Source organism: Hyperolius riggenbachi, chromosome 5 (genome assembly GCF_040937935.1).
Source record: "Hyperolius riggenbachi isolate aHypRig1 chromosome 5, aHypRig1.pri, whole genome shotgun sequence".
Classification (NCBI taxonomy): Eukaryota; Metazoa; Chordata; class Amphibia; order Anura; family Hyperoliidae; genus Hyperolius; species Hyperolius riggenbachi.
The window spans coordinates 307806727-307823504 of record NC_090650.1 but is presented as its reverse complement, the minus strand read 5'-3'; the positions used below and the strand labels follow the sequence as shown (position 1 = coordinate 307823504).

General features: G+C 43.1%; 1 protein-coding gene across 2 annotated transcripts in view; it reads left to right on the top strand.

Moving 5' to 3' along the window:
- RAB31 (RAB31, member RAS oncogene family) overlaps positions 1-16778 on the top strand; it is a 75854-nt gene that overhangs the window by 46043 nt on the left and 13033 nt on the right. For both annotated transcript variants that reach the window (XM_068237168.1, XM_068237169.1), the window contains exons 5-6: positions 4396-4467; positions 7937-8043. In XM_068237168.1, the coding sequence (XP_068093269.1) occupies positions 4396-4467; positions 7937-8043 (179 nt within the window). The remainder of the gene's footprint in view (positions 1-4395; positions 4468-7936; positions 8044-16778) is intronic.

Below are 16778 nucleotides of genomic sequence, written 5' to 3'. Positions count from 1 at the left end.
GCGTAAAAGGAGACGCATGGACAGGCGAAAACAAAACTAGCCTGCGGCAGGGAGTGGAGGATCGTAGAGGACCAGCGAGGGCACAGGATGGCTGCAGATGGTTTGGGGAAGCCCCAGGTAAGTGAAACTTTTTTTTTAGTGCAGTTAAAGAGAAACTCCAACCTAGAATTGAACTTTATCCCAATCAGTAGCTGATACCCCCTTTTACATGAGAAATATAATGCTTTTCACAAACAGACCATCAGGGGGCGCTGTATGACTGATTTTGTGCTGAAACCCCTCCCACAAGAAGCTCTGAGTACCGCGGTACTCTGGGCAAACTGCCACAATGTAACAATGTTCACAGACAGGAATTAGCTGTTTACAGCTGTCTCTAACAGCCAAAACAGCTAGGAGCAGCTACATAACCTGCCCACACTAAAAATGTCACCATGTAATAAATGTAAGAATGTAAATCGGGGAGAGGAAAAATTTTACAATGAGCAAACACTGACTAAATCATTTATACATAATTATGGTAAAAAATGAAGCACTTTTTTTTACTACATTATTTTCACTGGAGTGCCTCTTTAAGGTTCCCTTTAAGCCTGATACACACCGTTTTTTTTTGTTGGATATTGATTAAAAATTAATCACAAGGACAAGCCTACCCAACTCCGGAGTGGGTCTCTGGCATCTTCCCTCAAGCTTCCCCCTTATGCTATAGAGGCTGTGGCACTAAGGGAACTCTAGCTCACATGTGGTGGACCTGCCTCTTGGTTACCAGATATTGGTCACAAGTTGCTGGACTGATAGCATCTGTTCTTCAGATACCATTCTCTCCTACCCCATCTGTCTTTCTGATGGGAGATAAACATAGTTACATAGTTATTTTGGTTGAAAAAAGACATACGTCCATCGAGTTCAACCAGTACAAAGTACTACTCCAGCCTGCTCCCTCACATATCCCTGTTGATCCAGAGGAAGGCGAAAAAACCCTTACAAGGCCTGGTCCAATTAGCCCCAAAAGGGAAAAACTCCTTCCCGACTCCAGATGGCAATCAGATAAAATCCCTGGATCAACATCATTAGGCATTACCTAGTAATTGTAGCCATGGATGTCTTTCAACGCAAGGAAAGCATCTAAGCCCCCTTTAAATGCAGGTATAGAGTTTGCCATAACGACTACCTGTGGCAATGCATTCCACATCTTAATCACTCTTACTGTAAAGAACCCTTTCCTAAATAAATGGCTAAAATGTTTTTCCTGCATGCGCAGATCATGTCCTCTAGTCCTTTGAGAAGGCCAAGGGACAAAAAGCTCATCCGCCAAGCTATTATTTTGTCCTCTGATGTATTTATACCCAGCCCATAGGCTAATCCAGCACATCTTAAATTCTGCAAAAACATACCTAGCCTCACGCTGGAAAGACCCTCTCTTATCTCTAGATCATGTGATCGACAAAATTCACAGAACTGAGATTTTGGAGAGAATGATAGCTATATCGGATGACCTGATGCTACAGTTTAGCAACACATGGTCACCCTGGGTTGACTATGCTGATAACAATGGTCTTCGCTATGCCACCTTCTTCACCTAATTTTTTGGCACCATACTTGTCACGTATAGTAAAGATTCTGCTTCATTATTTGCAACATCTCAAGCCTACTTCCCTGCTGCATTGTTACCCTTTATACTATTTTATTGTTATTGTTTGTTTACGACATCTTGCTATTATTTTTGCCCCCTGCATGGGGTATTTAGATATACTCTTTTCTGATTTTTTTGCCAACATTTAATAAAAATTTTTGAAACTAAAAATTAATCACAAGGACATACAAACGGTACGTTAGCCGGTGTTTTGATGGATATTTTCCAGCATGTCCTGTCAAATCTTTTTCCGTTTGAGAAAGAGAGAGCTTTTGATTACCAATCAGTAGGCTGTATATTTGTCTGCACAATTAATTTCTCGATTAGAAATAGCATATCAAGTGAAAATTGCATGATGTGTACCAGTTTTACCATTCAGTTAGGCTGAGTTCATGTTGTACTGGAGCAGTACCCCAACCATAATGATGACTATACGCTATCGCGACAGGATTCACTGCCAAAATAGATTGAAGTCATGCCACACATCAAAGGCAATGCAATATGCTGTCCAGAAAAAGGTTGGCATTTTTATTTGTTGGCAGTGAAACGCAGTTGAGAAAACCACATTGTAAAAAGGGCCCGTGAAATTTGGGTGCAGGGTGAAGACAAAAAAACCCGCTCCTTCAAAAGTCTCGGTGGCGTTAATTACCATTCCCCCTCCAGGCCACTATGGACTTAGGGGAAAGGCGTAATTTGGCTGCCAGAATGGCACTGTTTTTATAGTAATTTGCGTTCCATCTTTTGACGGCACCCAAATTACTGTCTGAGCATAGCTATAGCTGTAAATCACATTACGGTCTATGGCGGCGCATGGTGCGCCCAAAGGGACTGACAAAATCTTCAATTTTTAAACTTTATTGGACAATTTTCTACTTATTCTCCAGATTTTTAGCAACAATTTTCATCAACACTACAACTCTTAAAAGGCTTAAAAAGTAAATAACTTGCAGTATACATTTCTCTCAATTTAAAAATGTGAATAAAATAAAGGATGAAAAATGTATATTCTATAAAAAAACAAAAAAACAAAAAAAACAAACATTCCAGACCTTTATTAATATGCCTTTGTGCATGATGTTTAATGTGGCATTCATTTATAAGTACTAAATGCGATTCTGGAAGGCGGCATCTTCTCATTTTTTGCAATCTATTGCTCAGCTTGCACCGTTTTACTCCATTTTCCTCTTGCCATTAACCACAAGCAATTTTGCTTATGTCCTTTTAATTTGGAAATTATGTGGCTGAGCACTTCTAGACTTTGCAATAACAACGTAATTACTTTCATATGAGGCAGTGACAAGCAATAGTGTTTAGCCAGCTCAAGGTGTCAGAGTAAAGTGACATAAAATAGTCAAGTTTCAGCGTCACAGCACAGCCTGACAAAAAGGTCTTGTCTTTATTGTGATCTGTTGGCTACTGTATCAACTTCGAATCATAGACTCATTTTCAAAAGTAAATAGCTTTCTACAAGACTTCCCAAACCATGTCCTAACATTCTTCAAAACAAACCCGAGCCTGGCAGCGGACTCTGCTGTGGAAAAATCCTGCTGGATGCAGTAGATCTGAGAAAAAAAAAATCACAAGGTCAGCTCAACAGGCATTGAAAACTGATGGGACTGGGGCAAGTAATTGACCTCACAAAGCAGAAGCCAATCAGAAAGGACATGATGGACAGTTTACTCATCTGCAAAAACCTGGGCACCTGATGAAGTTGTTTTTATAAGCAGCATGCTCTACATATTGTACACTTTTCTTTATTTTAGATAAGAAAGTAGCTGTTTACCTATAAATTACCAGCTAGCTTACTGGCCTACATTACACGGCTTTGGAAGCACTCCAAGCTTGTGCATGCGCAGTATGGTCGAGCCCAGACTTGGGGACGAGAGTGCTTCTGAGGCCTTTCGAGGCTTCCGAGATGAGAGGAAGGCCAGGGTAAGTATTGAATCTTACTCATCATGAGAACTCTTATCATGAGAGCTCTGGTTTACTTTAAAGTGAACTTGAGCGGGTTTGCTGCCTTTTTGTTCCTTTTAAAAAGCCAATACCATATATACCTATTGTTTGGACAACTAAGGAGAGCCTTTCAGTCTTATTTAGTCCCCTTCACTTTCCTAGTGGTTTCTGGTTGCCCTGAGCTGCTTGAGTAGTTTCTTGTACCAGTCCAAGCACAATCCCATAGAGCCATAACAATCCCTGCCATGCACTAATGAGGGCCAAAAGTCCAAAACAGGCTGTCTCCATGTTGGGTTGAGATGGTTCTGTAAATTTCATAAGCTATAGGCTTGCTATACACCAGCGGCTCTGGGTGTAAGCATGGCTTCAGTGGCATAAAGAGATAATTTGCATATTCAGCAGTGATGCATTGTGGGAGACCACAGCCGCTCACTTAAAACTTCTATTTTTAAAAGGCAAACTACACTGAGTGTTGTTTTTTAGTTGGGTTTTTAAGTCTCTTTTAGTTCCCTATACTTTCCTAGTAGTTTTGGGTCACCCTGAGCTGCTTGGGTATTCTGTTCGGACAACTGAAAATCCATTAAGGCTGTACTCCTCTCTTTTGACTGTTGTATATGATCCTACTATTTTTTTTTAGCAAAATGGTAAAAAAGTAAGATCCATAATACTGTGACGTAAGTAAGAATAGTGAGAATTCTGACGCCTTTTGCATTGAATGTAGGTAGATTTTTTATTGTTTTCTTTCTTGTTATTGACTATGTATTCTCTAACTGATTTCTCTTCAAATCATTCTTTGAATTTTGTCTTTGCAGTTCCATTCATTGGCACCAATGTACTACAGGGGCTCAGCAGCTGCTGTTATAGTATATGACATTACAAAGCAGGTACAACGTGTTATACTTGAATTATTGTGTGTTAAATTCTAGAGATAGATAACGTATGACTTGTTTATTAGTGTGGCGCGGTAGTGCAATATGGAGTATTGTTATTGTACATTTTTCTTCCTTATAAGTGTAAAAAATGTGTATACATGTGATTTGACAAGATGGGAGCACAGTCATACACAATGCAGTTGTAGCAGTTGCTATAGGGCCTAGCATGAGGGTGGCCGATTTAATCCCTAACCTGTCCACTGACATTTTTGTGTACCCCTACCAGATCCATTTCTAGGACCAGGCAAACTGGATGATTGTCTGGGGTACCTGATCAGTTCTAGTGTTGGGGGACTCTGACGATCCCACCAGAGAGAGTATTATATGTATCACCTACCTCTGCCCGCTGCCAGTCAATCTTATCTTGTGTCTCCTCTGATCCCTGACATCTGTATTGTCATGTGATGAGGAAACTGCACAGGATGCTATATGGGGGTACACTATATAAAAACAAACAAAAAGACAAAGACAAAAACTTATATCGCGCTTTTCTCCTGGCGGACTCAAAGCGCCAGAGCTGCAGCCACTAGGACACGCTCTATAGGCAGTAGCAGTGTTAGGGAGACTTGCCTAAGGTCTCCTACTGAATAGGTGCTGGCTTACTGAACAGGCAGAGCCGAGATTCGAACCCAGGTCTCCTGTGTCAGAGGCAGAGCCCTTAACCATTACACTATCCAGCCATATAGGAGAGTAGTAGCAGGGAGCAACACCATATATTGGGAGCTCTAGGTACATAGTACATGGTTATACAGTACATGTACAGGTTCAAAGTTTTAACTAATTATGTAACACATCCAGGGAGGGTTGTAACTATTTCCTAACCCCTTGTGTCTCCTGCCCACAAACACTGCAAGTTGTATGCTTGGAGAGGTGACATAAATGAATCCTATCTAATGCTAGGACATTGATACATAGGATCCCTCTCTAAAATACATCCTGTCTGCTGCTGGTCAGTGCTGCATGTACATCTGCTGGGAAACTAAACTAAAACGTGCTCATATATACAGTCCTACAACAACCCTACTCAACATGTTTCACCCCAAAGGGCTTTGTCAGCTGTGTTTAGAATAAAGTGCATACAAACCAAATCAATACATAATGCCCCCCAGCAATATAACCCAAGTGATTATATAAGGTGAGGACTAAAAGGACACTCTACAGTAGAATCCCATTATAGTAAATCCCAGGGGACCAGGAAAAGTAGTTTACTATATCAGAAGTTTACTATATCAGAATTGGTCATACATTGTATATTTATACAGAGGCATTTGCTGGGACCTGAGGACTGAGTTTACCGGTAATATATCCAGAGGTTTGCTATATCAGTTTACTATTGCGAGATTCTACTGTTATAGCGGAACAGTGTGGGGTGACTATGACAGGGTGTAAATCTGAGGGGACAGAGAGGTTGCAAATGTTGTTTTGAGGTACGATTGTTTTTATAACTGTTTTGAGTTTTATTCTGGGTCTTCGGATGTCATTGTGAGCAAACAGGTATATACAGTACTGACTTTTATTAGAAAAGTTTGCTTAGTAATTTTTTTTCGTTTTTGCTCTGCTTTGGCTTTTTTAGTATGAATTCCTTGGGTTCTGGTATTAAAGAACTGCTATTTCCGGATGCCTGTATTCCAGTTAACCACTATTGCTGATGTCAGCTCTCACTGAACTTCAGCAAAAATAAATGAGTATGCAGAAATTCAGTCAGCAATTATATCAGCAATAGCAGTTAGAGGGAAAAACAATATCTGGAAATATATGATACCGATTTTACCAGCAGTGTTGCTGATCAAGGAAGTAAATGTCCAGTGAACAGTCATAGTAACTTTACACATTCTTTTAGGTGCAGTGAACACCCTATTTTTTTACTATGCACCTGATTGGCTGGGTGAAATAGGGCGAAACTTCATTGTATATTTGATTCTGCAGTGTTGTTACATTCAGCTCTTTATAAGCTGTACTAGATGACCTCCTCAGCCAAGAATCTTGCATGTGTACAGCAGTCCCTGGTGACTCCTGACATCTAGGCCAGCGATGAACCTGTCAGATTGACTTTACTAAGCACCAGCTGAGAGCATTGTTCTTCCCACTCACCCTAGCGCTCTGTTACACAACTCATGTGCTGTTCTGTCTGCAGTCCTCCCCCCGCATAGCAACAGAATGCATTGCTAGTCTACAGGCTAGCGGCACATTTGTATAGCCTTGGCCCTACAATGTCTGAAGACTCGAGTCCTGATCCCTGCTGGATGACATGCCTTGTATGTGTGTAGGAGGCTTAAAGGGAAACTAAAGTGAGAGGGATATGGGGGCTGCCATATTTATTTCCTGTTAAACAATCCTAGTTGCCTGGCACTGCTGGCAGCCCTGCTGATCTATTTGTCTGCAGTAGTGTCGGAATAACACCAGAAACAAGCATGCAGCCTATCCTGCCAGATCTGACATTAATGTCAGAAACACCTGATCTGCTGCATGCTTGTTCAGGGGCTATGGCTAAAAGTATTACAGGCAGAGGATCAGCAGGATAGCCAAGCAACTAGTATTGCTTGAAAGGAAATAAATATGGCAGCCTCCATATCCCTCTCACATCAGTTGTCCTTTAATACTGTTCATGCAGCCTCTGCATCAGTGAAACTCTTGGAATGGTCGTAATATACATTTTTATTTCCACACTCTATATGCACCATATGTTATATATATTATACACTGTCTACCTATTTTAGTATGTGCTATTGCTGAAGTGTGCCTAGACAGTGGACACTGCTTTCACAGGAAATGGCCAAGGGACCATTAGTTAAAGGGATACTGTAGGGGGGTCAGGGGAAAATGAGTTGAACTTACCCGGGGCTTCTAACGGTCCACCGCAGACATCCTGTGCCCGCTCAGCCACTCCCCAATGCTCTGGCCCCGCCTCTTATTTCACTTCTGGAATTTCAGACTTTAAAGTCAGAAAACCACTGCGCCTGCGTTGCCGTGTCCTCGATCCTGCTGATGTCATCAAGAGCGCACAGCGCAGGCCCAGTATGGTCTGTGTCTGCGCAGTACACTCCTGGTGACATCAGCGGGAGCGAGGACACGGGCGTGCAGGCGCAGTGGTTTTCTGACTTTAAAGTCAGAAATTCCAGAAGTGAACTGGAGGCGGGCCGGAGCATCTGTGAGTGGCTGCGCCAACACAGGATGTCTGCGGGGGACCATTAGAAGCCCTGGGTAAGTTCAGCTCATTTTCCCCCGACCCCCCTACAGTATCCCTTTAAAGAGAAGAAACTCACACTAAGCTTTATTTTATGCAAGAATCACTATAAAGAAAAGTCATGAGTTTGTAAGTCTTTGTTTTGTGTGCAGTGCAGTAACAATGGCAATGTTCAATGACTTTAAATAATAATCAATAGCCAGGCCAAATGGATGTCTAACTCTGATTTATGCACAGGACTCATTCCATACACTAAAGAAATGGGTGAAGGAGCTGAAAGAACATGGTCCAGAGAACATTGTCATGGCCATCGCAGGAAACAAATGTGATCTCTCAGATATCAGGTAAAACATAAATGGTCATATACAGCTAACTGGTTACAAGGCTGCTCTTCAGGTTTGAAAGCCCCTGTGTGATATCAGTGCTTGGTGCCCCTCCTTAGGTCCCTGCTACAAAATCATAGCTATTAGTAGGGATGGTCAATAAGATACTATTCATTTCAAGTCATTCAAAATCATCTACCACATTTAATTGGTCCAATTCCATGCTGCATACATTTGCATAAAATTAACAAAAACATTAGCATCAACTCAACATTATTAGCATTCCACTGATCATCCCTAGCTATTACGGTAGCTTTATAACTGAAAGGAAACCTAAACTGAGAAGTATATGGATTTTTCCTTTAAAAATAATACCAGTTCCCTGACACCACTGCTGATCATGTGTCTCTAATTCTTTTAGCCACAGCCCTTGAACAGGCATGCAGATCAGGTGCTCTGACTGAAGTGGATTAGCTGCATGCTTGTTTCAGGTGTGTGATTCAGCCACTACTGTAGCAAAAGAGATCATCAGGAGTGCCAAGCAACTGTGTAATGATCTGCGGGCGATTTCCAGCCAGCGCACACCATGTGCGCTGAAGCAGAAGGAAATGTAATAATCCGCGGGCGATTTCCAGCAGAAAATCTCCACAGTCACAGAAACAAAGCACCCAGTATAAATTTGCAGAGGAGAATTCCAACCGGCAGATGGAGCTGTGGAGTGCAGAGGAATAAACCCTCTGCACAGCCACAGATGCCAGATAGGAATTGCACGATTAAGCAAGATAGAACAACAGAAGAGAATTCCAACCAGCAGATGGAACTGCGGAGTACAGTACTTCCACAGATGCCAGATTGAAATTGCCCGACTAATTTAATGATCTGCGGGCGATTTCCAGCCAGCGCACACCATGTGCGCTGAAGCAGATGGAAGTCGCCACAGTCACAAAAGCAACAAGTCAGAAGAAAGAAAAAACAGAGACAGACAATATGAATGTCTACCAATCTAGTCGCCACCCTGCGACGGTAGACATATCACATCATAGCAGGCCAGAATGAGAAAGCTAATCGCAAGAGAGGCGATTGCTATCAGCGACACAAGATTGAGCAAAGACAGAGCGTGAACTGAATAAGAAAGACACAGCAAATCACCACAATCTGAACGCCAAGGAAAATAACAAAGAACTCGCTAAACGCGGTCCCTGCACGATATGCGCAACAGAGACAAGCGCGTTAACGGTACGGCCACCGCACGTGAAGCGCAACAGTGGCAAAATGTACCGACCCTAACTGACAAATAAACACAGAAAATGACGACAGACAAATAACGCAAACGCTTGCTAATCGGTTGCCTCCCACCAGACAACAGCAAGCATTCGTGCTAGACAAGACAGACTGAAGGAGCAACCAATAGCAACCGCAGCTAAGGTTATACTCCAAGAGTCAGACAAGGGAGATCCACTGCCTCTACCTCTAGGGCGAATGCGATCTAGGAGCGTGACCAAACGATTCACTGTCAGCCACCGCAGGTGACAGTACAATCGCAAGGACAAGACAATACAGACAGGAATAAACAGTACAAATAAAACAGAACCTGACTGTACTATAAGAAGTGCAAAACGCACTCCCCAATAATTAACTACACTAGAATATTCGCACAAGGTACAAAAAGGCTGAGGCTCCAAGGTAAGTTTCCCTAATCAGAAAGCTATGTCAAGCAAGGAATTCTGGGAGGAAATGACATTTATACTAGAAACCTTCAAAGGAAGCAAGTAAGCAATTTGCATGACAAGTGGATGCAAATCAGTCAGCCTATCAAACTGACTGAAAGGACTCTTTTCCCTGCACTGAACCATGCAAGCTGCATAGGAAACAAGGCAGTCCAGGGAAACAAGTCCAGCAGAGAGCGAATTGTGACAAACTGGTATTGTTTAACTAGTTAAGGACCGCAGTGATTGAGATCTACGCCCTGTATTGGTGGGCTCCTGGCTGGCAGGGCGTAGATCTCAATCACTGTCCGCAGCGCGCATCTGCCGTTTCCACCGCTACCCGCTGATTGCGCCGCTCAAACCCGACGATTCTCGTCGCATCTCACAGGCTCTGCCTGTCTCTATGACGGCAGAGTCATGTGAGGCGGTCAGGAGCCGATTTCATTGGCTCCTGGCCCTGTCTTTCAATGTAAGCCGTTCCCATTGGCTTACATTGAAAAACAGGGTCAGGAGCCAATGAAAGCGGCTCCTGACCGGCTCACATGACTCTGCCGTCATACAGACGGTAGAGTCTATATCCTGGGGGTCTCGGCGAGCGGCGATCACGGCGGTTATGTGCAGCGATTCGTCGGGATTGGACCAGCGGTCTCTGGTCTTTAAAGAGACACTGAAGCGAAAAAAAATATATGATATAATGAATTGGTTGTGTACTATGAATAATAATAATATATTTGCTACTATATATTATATACTATGAATAATTACTAGAAGATTAGCAGCAAAGAAAATATTATCATATTTTTATTTTCAGGTATATAGTGTTTTTTCTAACATTGCATTATTCTCTAATATGTGCAGATTACACAACACTCAGCATTCAAAATGATTCTTTCAGAGCAGTCTGTGAACTAATGACCTCTCCTCTGGCAGAGGAAAAGTAAAAAATTAACTAACAGTTGAGATAATAAAAGTCAGAAGACAGCTCTCTCCATGACTTTGAAAGTCGTAGAGCTTAATGGCTTTTTTGTATAGAGATAACAACTGGAGATTCTTAAATCTTCCTGTACTGGAAACAATTAGATTTATGTCTCTGATCCTAATGTTTTATTTCTTAGCTGTACTACACATACAAATCATAATATCATCATTTTTTTTTTCCGCTTCAGTGTCTCTTTAAGTGCCCAGAGACCGCTGGTTCTTAAATGGTTAAAAGGAAACATCCATATCCCTCTCAGTTAAGGTTCCCTTAAAGGCCTTATGTAAAAGTCATGTTAGTTTTTGTCATGAGAGATATTGGTGAAGAGGGACATTGATAACTTTTTCGTCTGATATTAAAATATTAAGCACATCTATACTGTGCGGAAAATACACTCCATGTGGTGTAGAACTCTATGGAGCACACTTAACCTGCTGGGCGGTCTGGACGAGCTCAGCTCGTCCATCACCGCCGGAGGCTGCCGCTCAGGCCCTGCTGGGCCGATTTGGCTCAAATAAAAAGCAGCACACGCAGCCGGCACTTTGCCAGCCGCGTGTGCTGCCTGATCGCCGCCGCTCTGCGGCGATCCGCCGCGAGCAGCGGCAAAAGAGGGTCCCCCCAGCCGCCTGAGCCCAATGTAGCCGGAACAAAAAGTTCCGGCCAGCGCTAAGGGCTGGATCGGAGGCGGCTGACGTCAGGACGTCGGCTGACGTCGATGACGTCACTCCGCTCGTCGCTATGGCGACGATGTAAGCAAAATAAGGAAGGCTGCTCATTGCGGCCTTCCTTGTTTATTCTGGGCGCTGGAGGCGATCGGAAGAACGCCTCCGGAGCGCCCTCTAGTGGGCTTTCATGCAGCCAACTTTCAGTTGGCTGCATGAAATAGTTTTTTTTTAATTAAAAAAAAACCCTCCCGCAGCCTCCCTGGCGATCTTAATAGAACGCCAGGCAGGTTAAGCACAAGTGTGAGGATTTTAGATACATGTAAGTTTAAATAAATAGTGCGTTTGAGTATTAACCAGTTCACCCCCAAGGGTTTTTATCCTAACGGACCAGAGCAATTTTCAGTTGTCAGCGCTCCTCCCTTTTATTCCCTAATAACTTTATTACTACTTATCACAAGAAAATGATCTATACCTCGTTTTTTTCGCCACCAATTAGGCTTTCTGTGGATAGTACATTTTGCTAAGAATTTTTTTATTCTAAATGCATTTTAATGAGAAAAACAGAAAAAAAAAAGAAAAAAAATCATTATTTCTCAGTGTTCAGCCTTTATAGTTTTAAAATTAAACATTCTCCTGTGGATAAAACAAACACGTTGTATTTGCCCAGTGGTCCCGATAATTAAACCGTTTAGATTATGTCCCTACCACAATGTATGGCGACAGTATATTATTTTGAAATATAAGTGGTTATTTTTCTGTTTGTTCTGGCCATAATTACAAGCCCCTATGTAATAAATTAAAATTAATTTTCCCCCATAAAATATAGAATAAAAAAAGCTGAGTCCCTAAGGCAACTATTTTTTTTTTTTTTTAAGCTGATTTTTTTTTTTACAAGTGTTTTTTTTGGGGGGGAGGGTTGGAAGTGTAATTTTATTAATGATGTGTATATACTTGAAAATGTATGTATTTTGTAAGTGTAATATACTTTTTGGCCACAAGATGGCGCTGGTGAACACTCATAGGACGTGTTCACTTTTTTTTTTTTTTTTTTTTACACACTTTATTAAACTGTTACATTTCCTGTTTATGTGAATGGACGTAGCCGCTGTTCGCGGTCACGTCCATTCACTCCAGGCACTGCGATTGGGTAGAGGACTGTTCAGTCCTCTTCCCCAATCGCCCAGCACGGGATCCCGACGGTAATGGCGGCGGTAGCGGCGGACACACGGCGGTAGCAGCGGCGGGAATGCGCGACGTATTAAAACGTCATGTTGCTGTTAATAGCGGTAAGCATGACGTTTTAATACGTTAGGATGGCGGTAAATGGTTAAATACTGTGAAAATGAGATTCAAAGGATTAGCAAACAAAAAGGTGTGACACAATGCAGCACGATCATATAATAGAATACATAGCATACAGGCACCACAGCTATAAACTGACATGCATGAAATGAAAAGAACATGCACAAAATATCTGCATCTCACTGTTACAAAACAAGAACACACTTATACTGACATTCCTATTTCAGGAAAAGAAACAAAAGACTCAATCATGTAATATTCTCAAAGCCACAATCATAACCTACTTAAAAGAACACAACTATTACAAACAGCATGTAAGCTGTTTGAACCTCTTACAATCTTCAGCAAAAATGCATAACAGAGCTAAAAGAAGATCATTTTAAAACAGGCATAGACTCAAAAAGCCACGTCTTACCACAGCACCTTAAAGAGAATCTGTAATGTAAAAAAATCCCTCTGGGGGGATACTTACCTCGGGAGGGGGAAGTTTCTGGATCCTAACGAGGCGTCTCCTGTCCTCCTCCGTCCCTCCGTTCAAGTGCCATGGTCCCTTGAAGTGCGGCAAGGTAAACATTTACCTACTGCGATCTTGCGCAGGTGCACTAGCCGCTCTTCATTCAGGTTAAGGCTGAAATAGCTGAACCCAGTCGATCCGCTCTACTGCACATGTACGAGTCCTTTTGCGCCTGCGCAGTAGAGCGGATACGGTCGGGCTCGGCTATTTCCACCTAGCCCGAACGAAGAGCCGCTACTGCGCCTGCGCTGGATCCCGGAGAGGTAAATACAGGCATATATATATATATGTGTATGTATGTATGTATGTATATATATATATATATATATATATATATAGCCTTGTCAAGCTTGTCGGGGGAGTCAGCCCTGGATTCCCTGAAGCTACAGGGGAGGGGGAGGCCTCATTGGAGCCCTGAGGCTTTCCCCTCCCAAAGTAAATATCCCCCAAAGAGGGTTTTTGTTACTACGGAGTCTCTTTAAAGTAAACCTGTGACATTTTAAGAAATTAGGATACTTACCTCTAGAGGCTTCCCCTATGCCCCTCCACACCACCGATCCAGCGATGGGACCCCCCTCACGGCCACACTCCCATATGAGAACAAGCATGGCCCCACTGCACCTGCACAGTAATACGGAGTCATCGATTGGTGTGTGGTGCCTGCGGATTATCCAGAGCCTTCCCTCTACTTAGCACCCATTTGGTGCACTTTTTTTCTCACTACATGTACACTTTAATTGTATTCATCTACATAAAATGCACCTACCTCGTCACATGACAATGTTATCATTAATCCTCTGACACCATTGCTTCTCTATTATATGTAGCTGCACTTATGTACATTATGTCCCACATTTCCTTACCACAAACATCAATATGCTCTCAATGGACATAACAAAATATGACAATCCTGCAATCCACTGACATAGTAAATGCCATCAATACGCTGCAATAAGAGGAAAATCTCATCACAACCAATTATCAAACCACCACATCCATTACCAGGGAAAATAAACATGCAAATAGTAATACTTCCTTTAATAATAAATAATCATATCATACAATAATACTTTCCAAATATGTCACTAAAGTATAACATTGACATCCATAGTGGAAAACTGCAGAATTAAACACCTAGCATCTGATGAATGATCACCACTCAACAAGTGAGTGAGATCATCCACATGGGCGATAGGGGTTGGTGGTTGCAGGGTGGTGATCAACCAGGTGATTATAATGCAATTCAACACCACCTCTTCTGATGTTGGCCCTACATCACACCACCATCACTTCCAGCTACTCTCAGCTGCCAGCACACACAAGGCAAAGGCTGAGGGGCCGGAGTCCACTCCTGTCAGCTGTCTATAAGAACTTACCCAGAAGTCTTCAGTAAGAAGCAGTTATTACAGAATATATATTACTATTGCTCACGTATAGAGAATAGTTGCTGTCTGATTATCATCCAGTGTAATTAAGGTGAACCTTAACTAGACAAAAAAAGTTTCACTTACCTGGAGCTTCTACCTGCCCCCTGCAGCCTCCGTGTGCCCGCATCATCCTGGATGCTCCAGTCCCCCCCCCCCTGCAGCTAAATTTCGAGCCAGTCGCCAAGTCCCTGCGCGCATCCTCGCTCTCGCTCATGTTGCTGCTCTGCGCATGTGCAGGAAGAGAAATTTCATACTGCACATACACAGAACGGCGACGTGAGTGAGGACGCATGTGCAGGAAGAGAAATGTTGTACTGCGCATGCGCAAAATGGCAACGTGATTGAGGACGCATGTGGCCAGGGCAGCACAGGCGCAGTGGCTCAGTGACTGGACAGTCATCGAAAACTAAACTTAGCGGATGCGGGGACCGGAGCATTGTTCCATGACAGCGCGAGCACAGGGCGGATGCAGGGGGCTGGTAGAAGCTCCAGGTAAGTGAAACTCTTTATTTTTTTTTAGCTTAATTAAGGTTCACTTTAAGAGCATGGATGAAACAGCAGGAAGGAATTCGGTTTGTAATGGATTAGAGACCTCTAGTGGCCATCATAGGTGGCACTACAAGTTTGGTGGAAGTCGGCTTGCTACTTGAATGAAGCAGGTCCATATGATGTGATATGATGCGATTTCTTTCATTTGAATTGTACAGACTTGTGAACCACTTATGCATACATAAAATAGGAGTTGAAATATTTATATCCCCAGATCAGGGACAGGTTTTATAGTTGCCTTTTTAAATATTGGCATATTTTGTAATAGAAAAAAAACTGAAAATACCTGATCCGGTGACTCTCTGGTTGATTTTCTCAATCGTGTCTATAGATCTGTTGACTCCAGAGCGCATCTTTTAAACCCTTTTTAACGGCGATACAGATCGCCGCTACAGGGAGCCGCGCTCTTTTCTGCCCCCTGCATCGTCACAGCAGCAGCGTCGGGCGCGCTGCTGTGATCTCTTCATACGGGCATGAGAGCGCAGAACGGGGAAGAGGAAGCGCCGGGGAAGAGGAAGCCGCTGCAGGTAATAGCAGCAGCAGCGGCGGTGGGAGGGGGGCGAGCAGGGCACTATACTGGCCACTACCTACCTACACTGGGTACTATACTAGCTATACCGGGGCACTACCTACCTAAACTGGGCACTATACTAGCTAAACTGGGCACTATACTAGCTAAACTGGGCACTTTACTAGCTATACTGGGGCACTACCTACCTATACTGGGGCACTATACTAGCTATACTGGGAATTATACTAGCTAAACTGGGCACTTTACTAGCTAAACTGGGCACTTTACTAGCTATACTGGGGCACTACCTACCTATACTGGGGCACTACCTACCTATACTGGGGCACTATACTAGCTATACTGGGAATTATACTAGCTAAACTGGGCACTTTACTAGCTAAACTGGGCACTATACTAGCTATACTGGGGCACTATACTGGCTATACTGGGGCACTACCTACCTATACTGGGCACTATACTGGCTAAACTGGGCACTACCTACCTATACTTGGGCACTACCTACCTATACTGGGGCACTACCTACCTATACTGGGGCACTACCCTGGGGCACTACCTACCTATACTGGGGCACTACCTACCTATACTGGGGCACTATACTAGCTATACTGGGAACTATACTAGCTAAACTGGGCACTTTACTAGCTAAACTGGGCACTATACTAGCTATACTGGGCACTATACTAGCTATACTGGGGCACTACCTACCTATACTGGGCACTATACTGGCTAAACTGGGCACTATACTAGCTATACTGGGGCACTACCTACCCTTACTGGGCACTATACTAGCTATACTGGGGCACTACCTACCCTTACTGGGCACTATACTAGCTATACTGGGACACACTGGGGGGATCACACGGCCAGCATTTCCTACCCCCGGCTAATATGGGGGTCAATCATTTTTCCCTGGTTTTTCATGGAAAAGTTGGGGGGTCGGCTTATATGCGAGTATATACGGTAATTTCCACTAGCGATCTATCCATTCGGCACAGATCGGAGCAGACTGTTCAGTCTCTGATTTGTTTCACGTCGTGTTCACTATGGGTGAGGCATCTGCTCATCTGAAAAATCGGAGGAGGTTG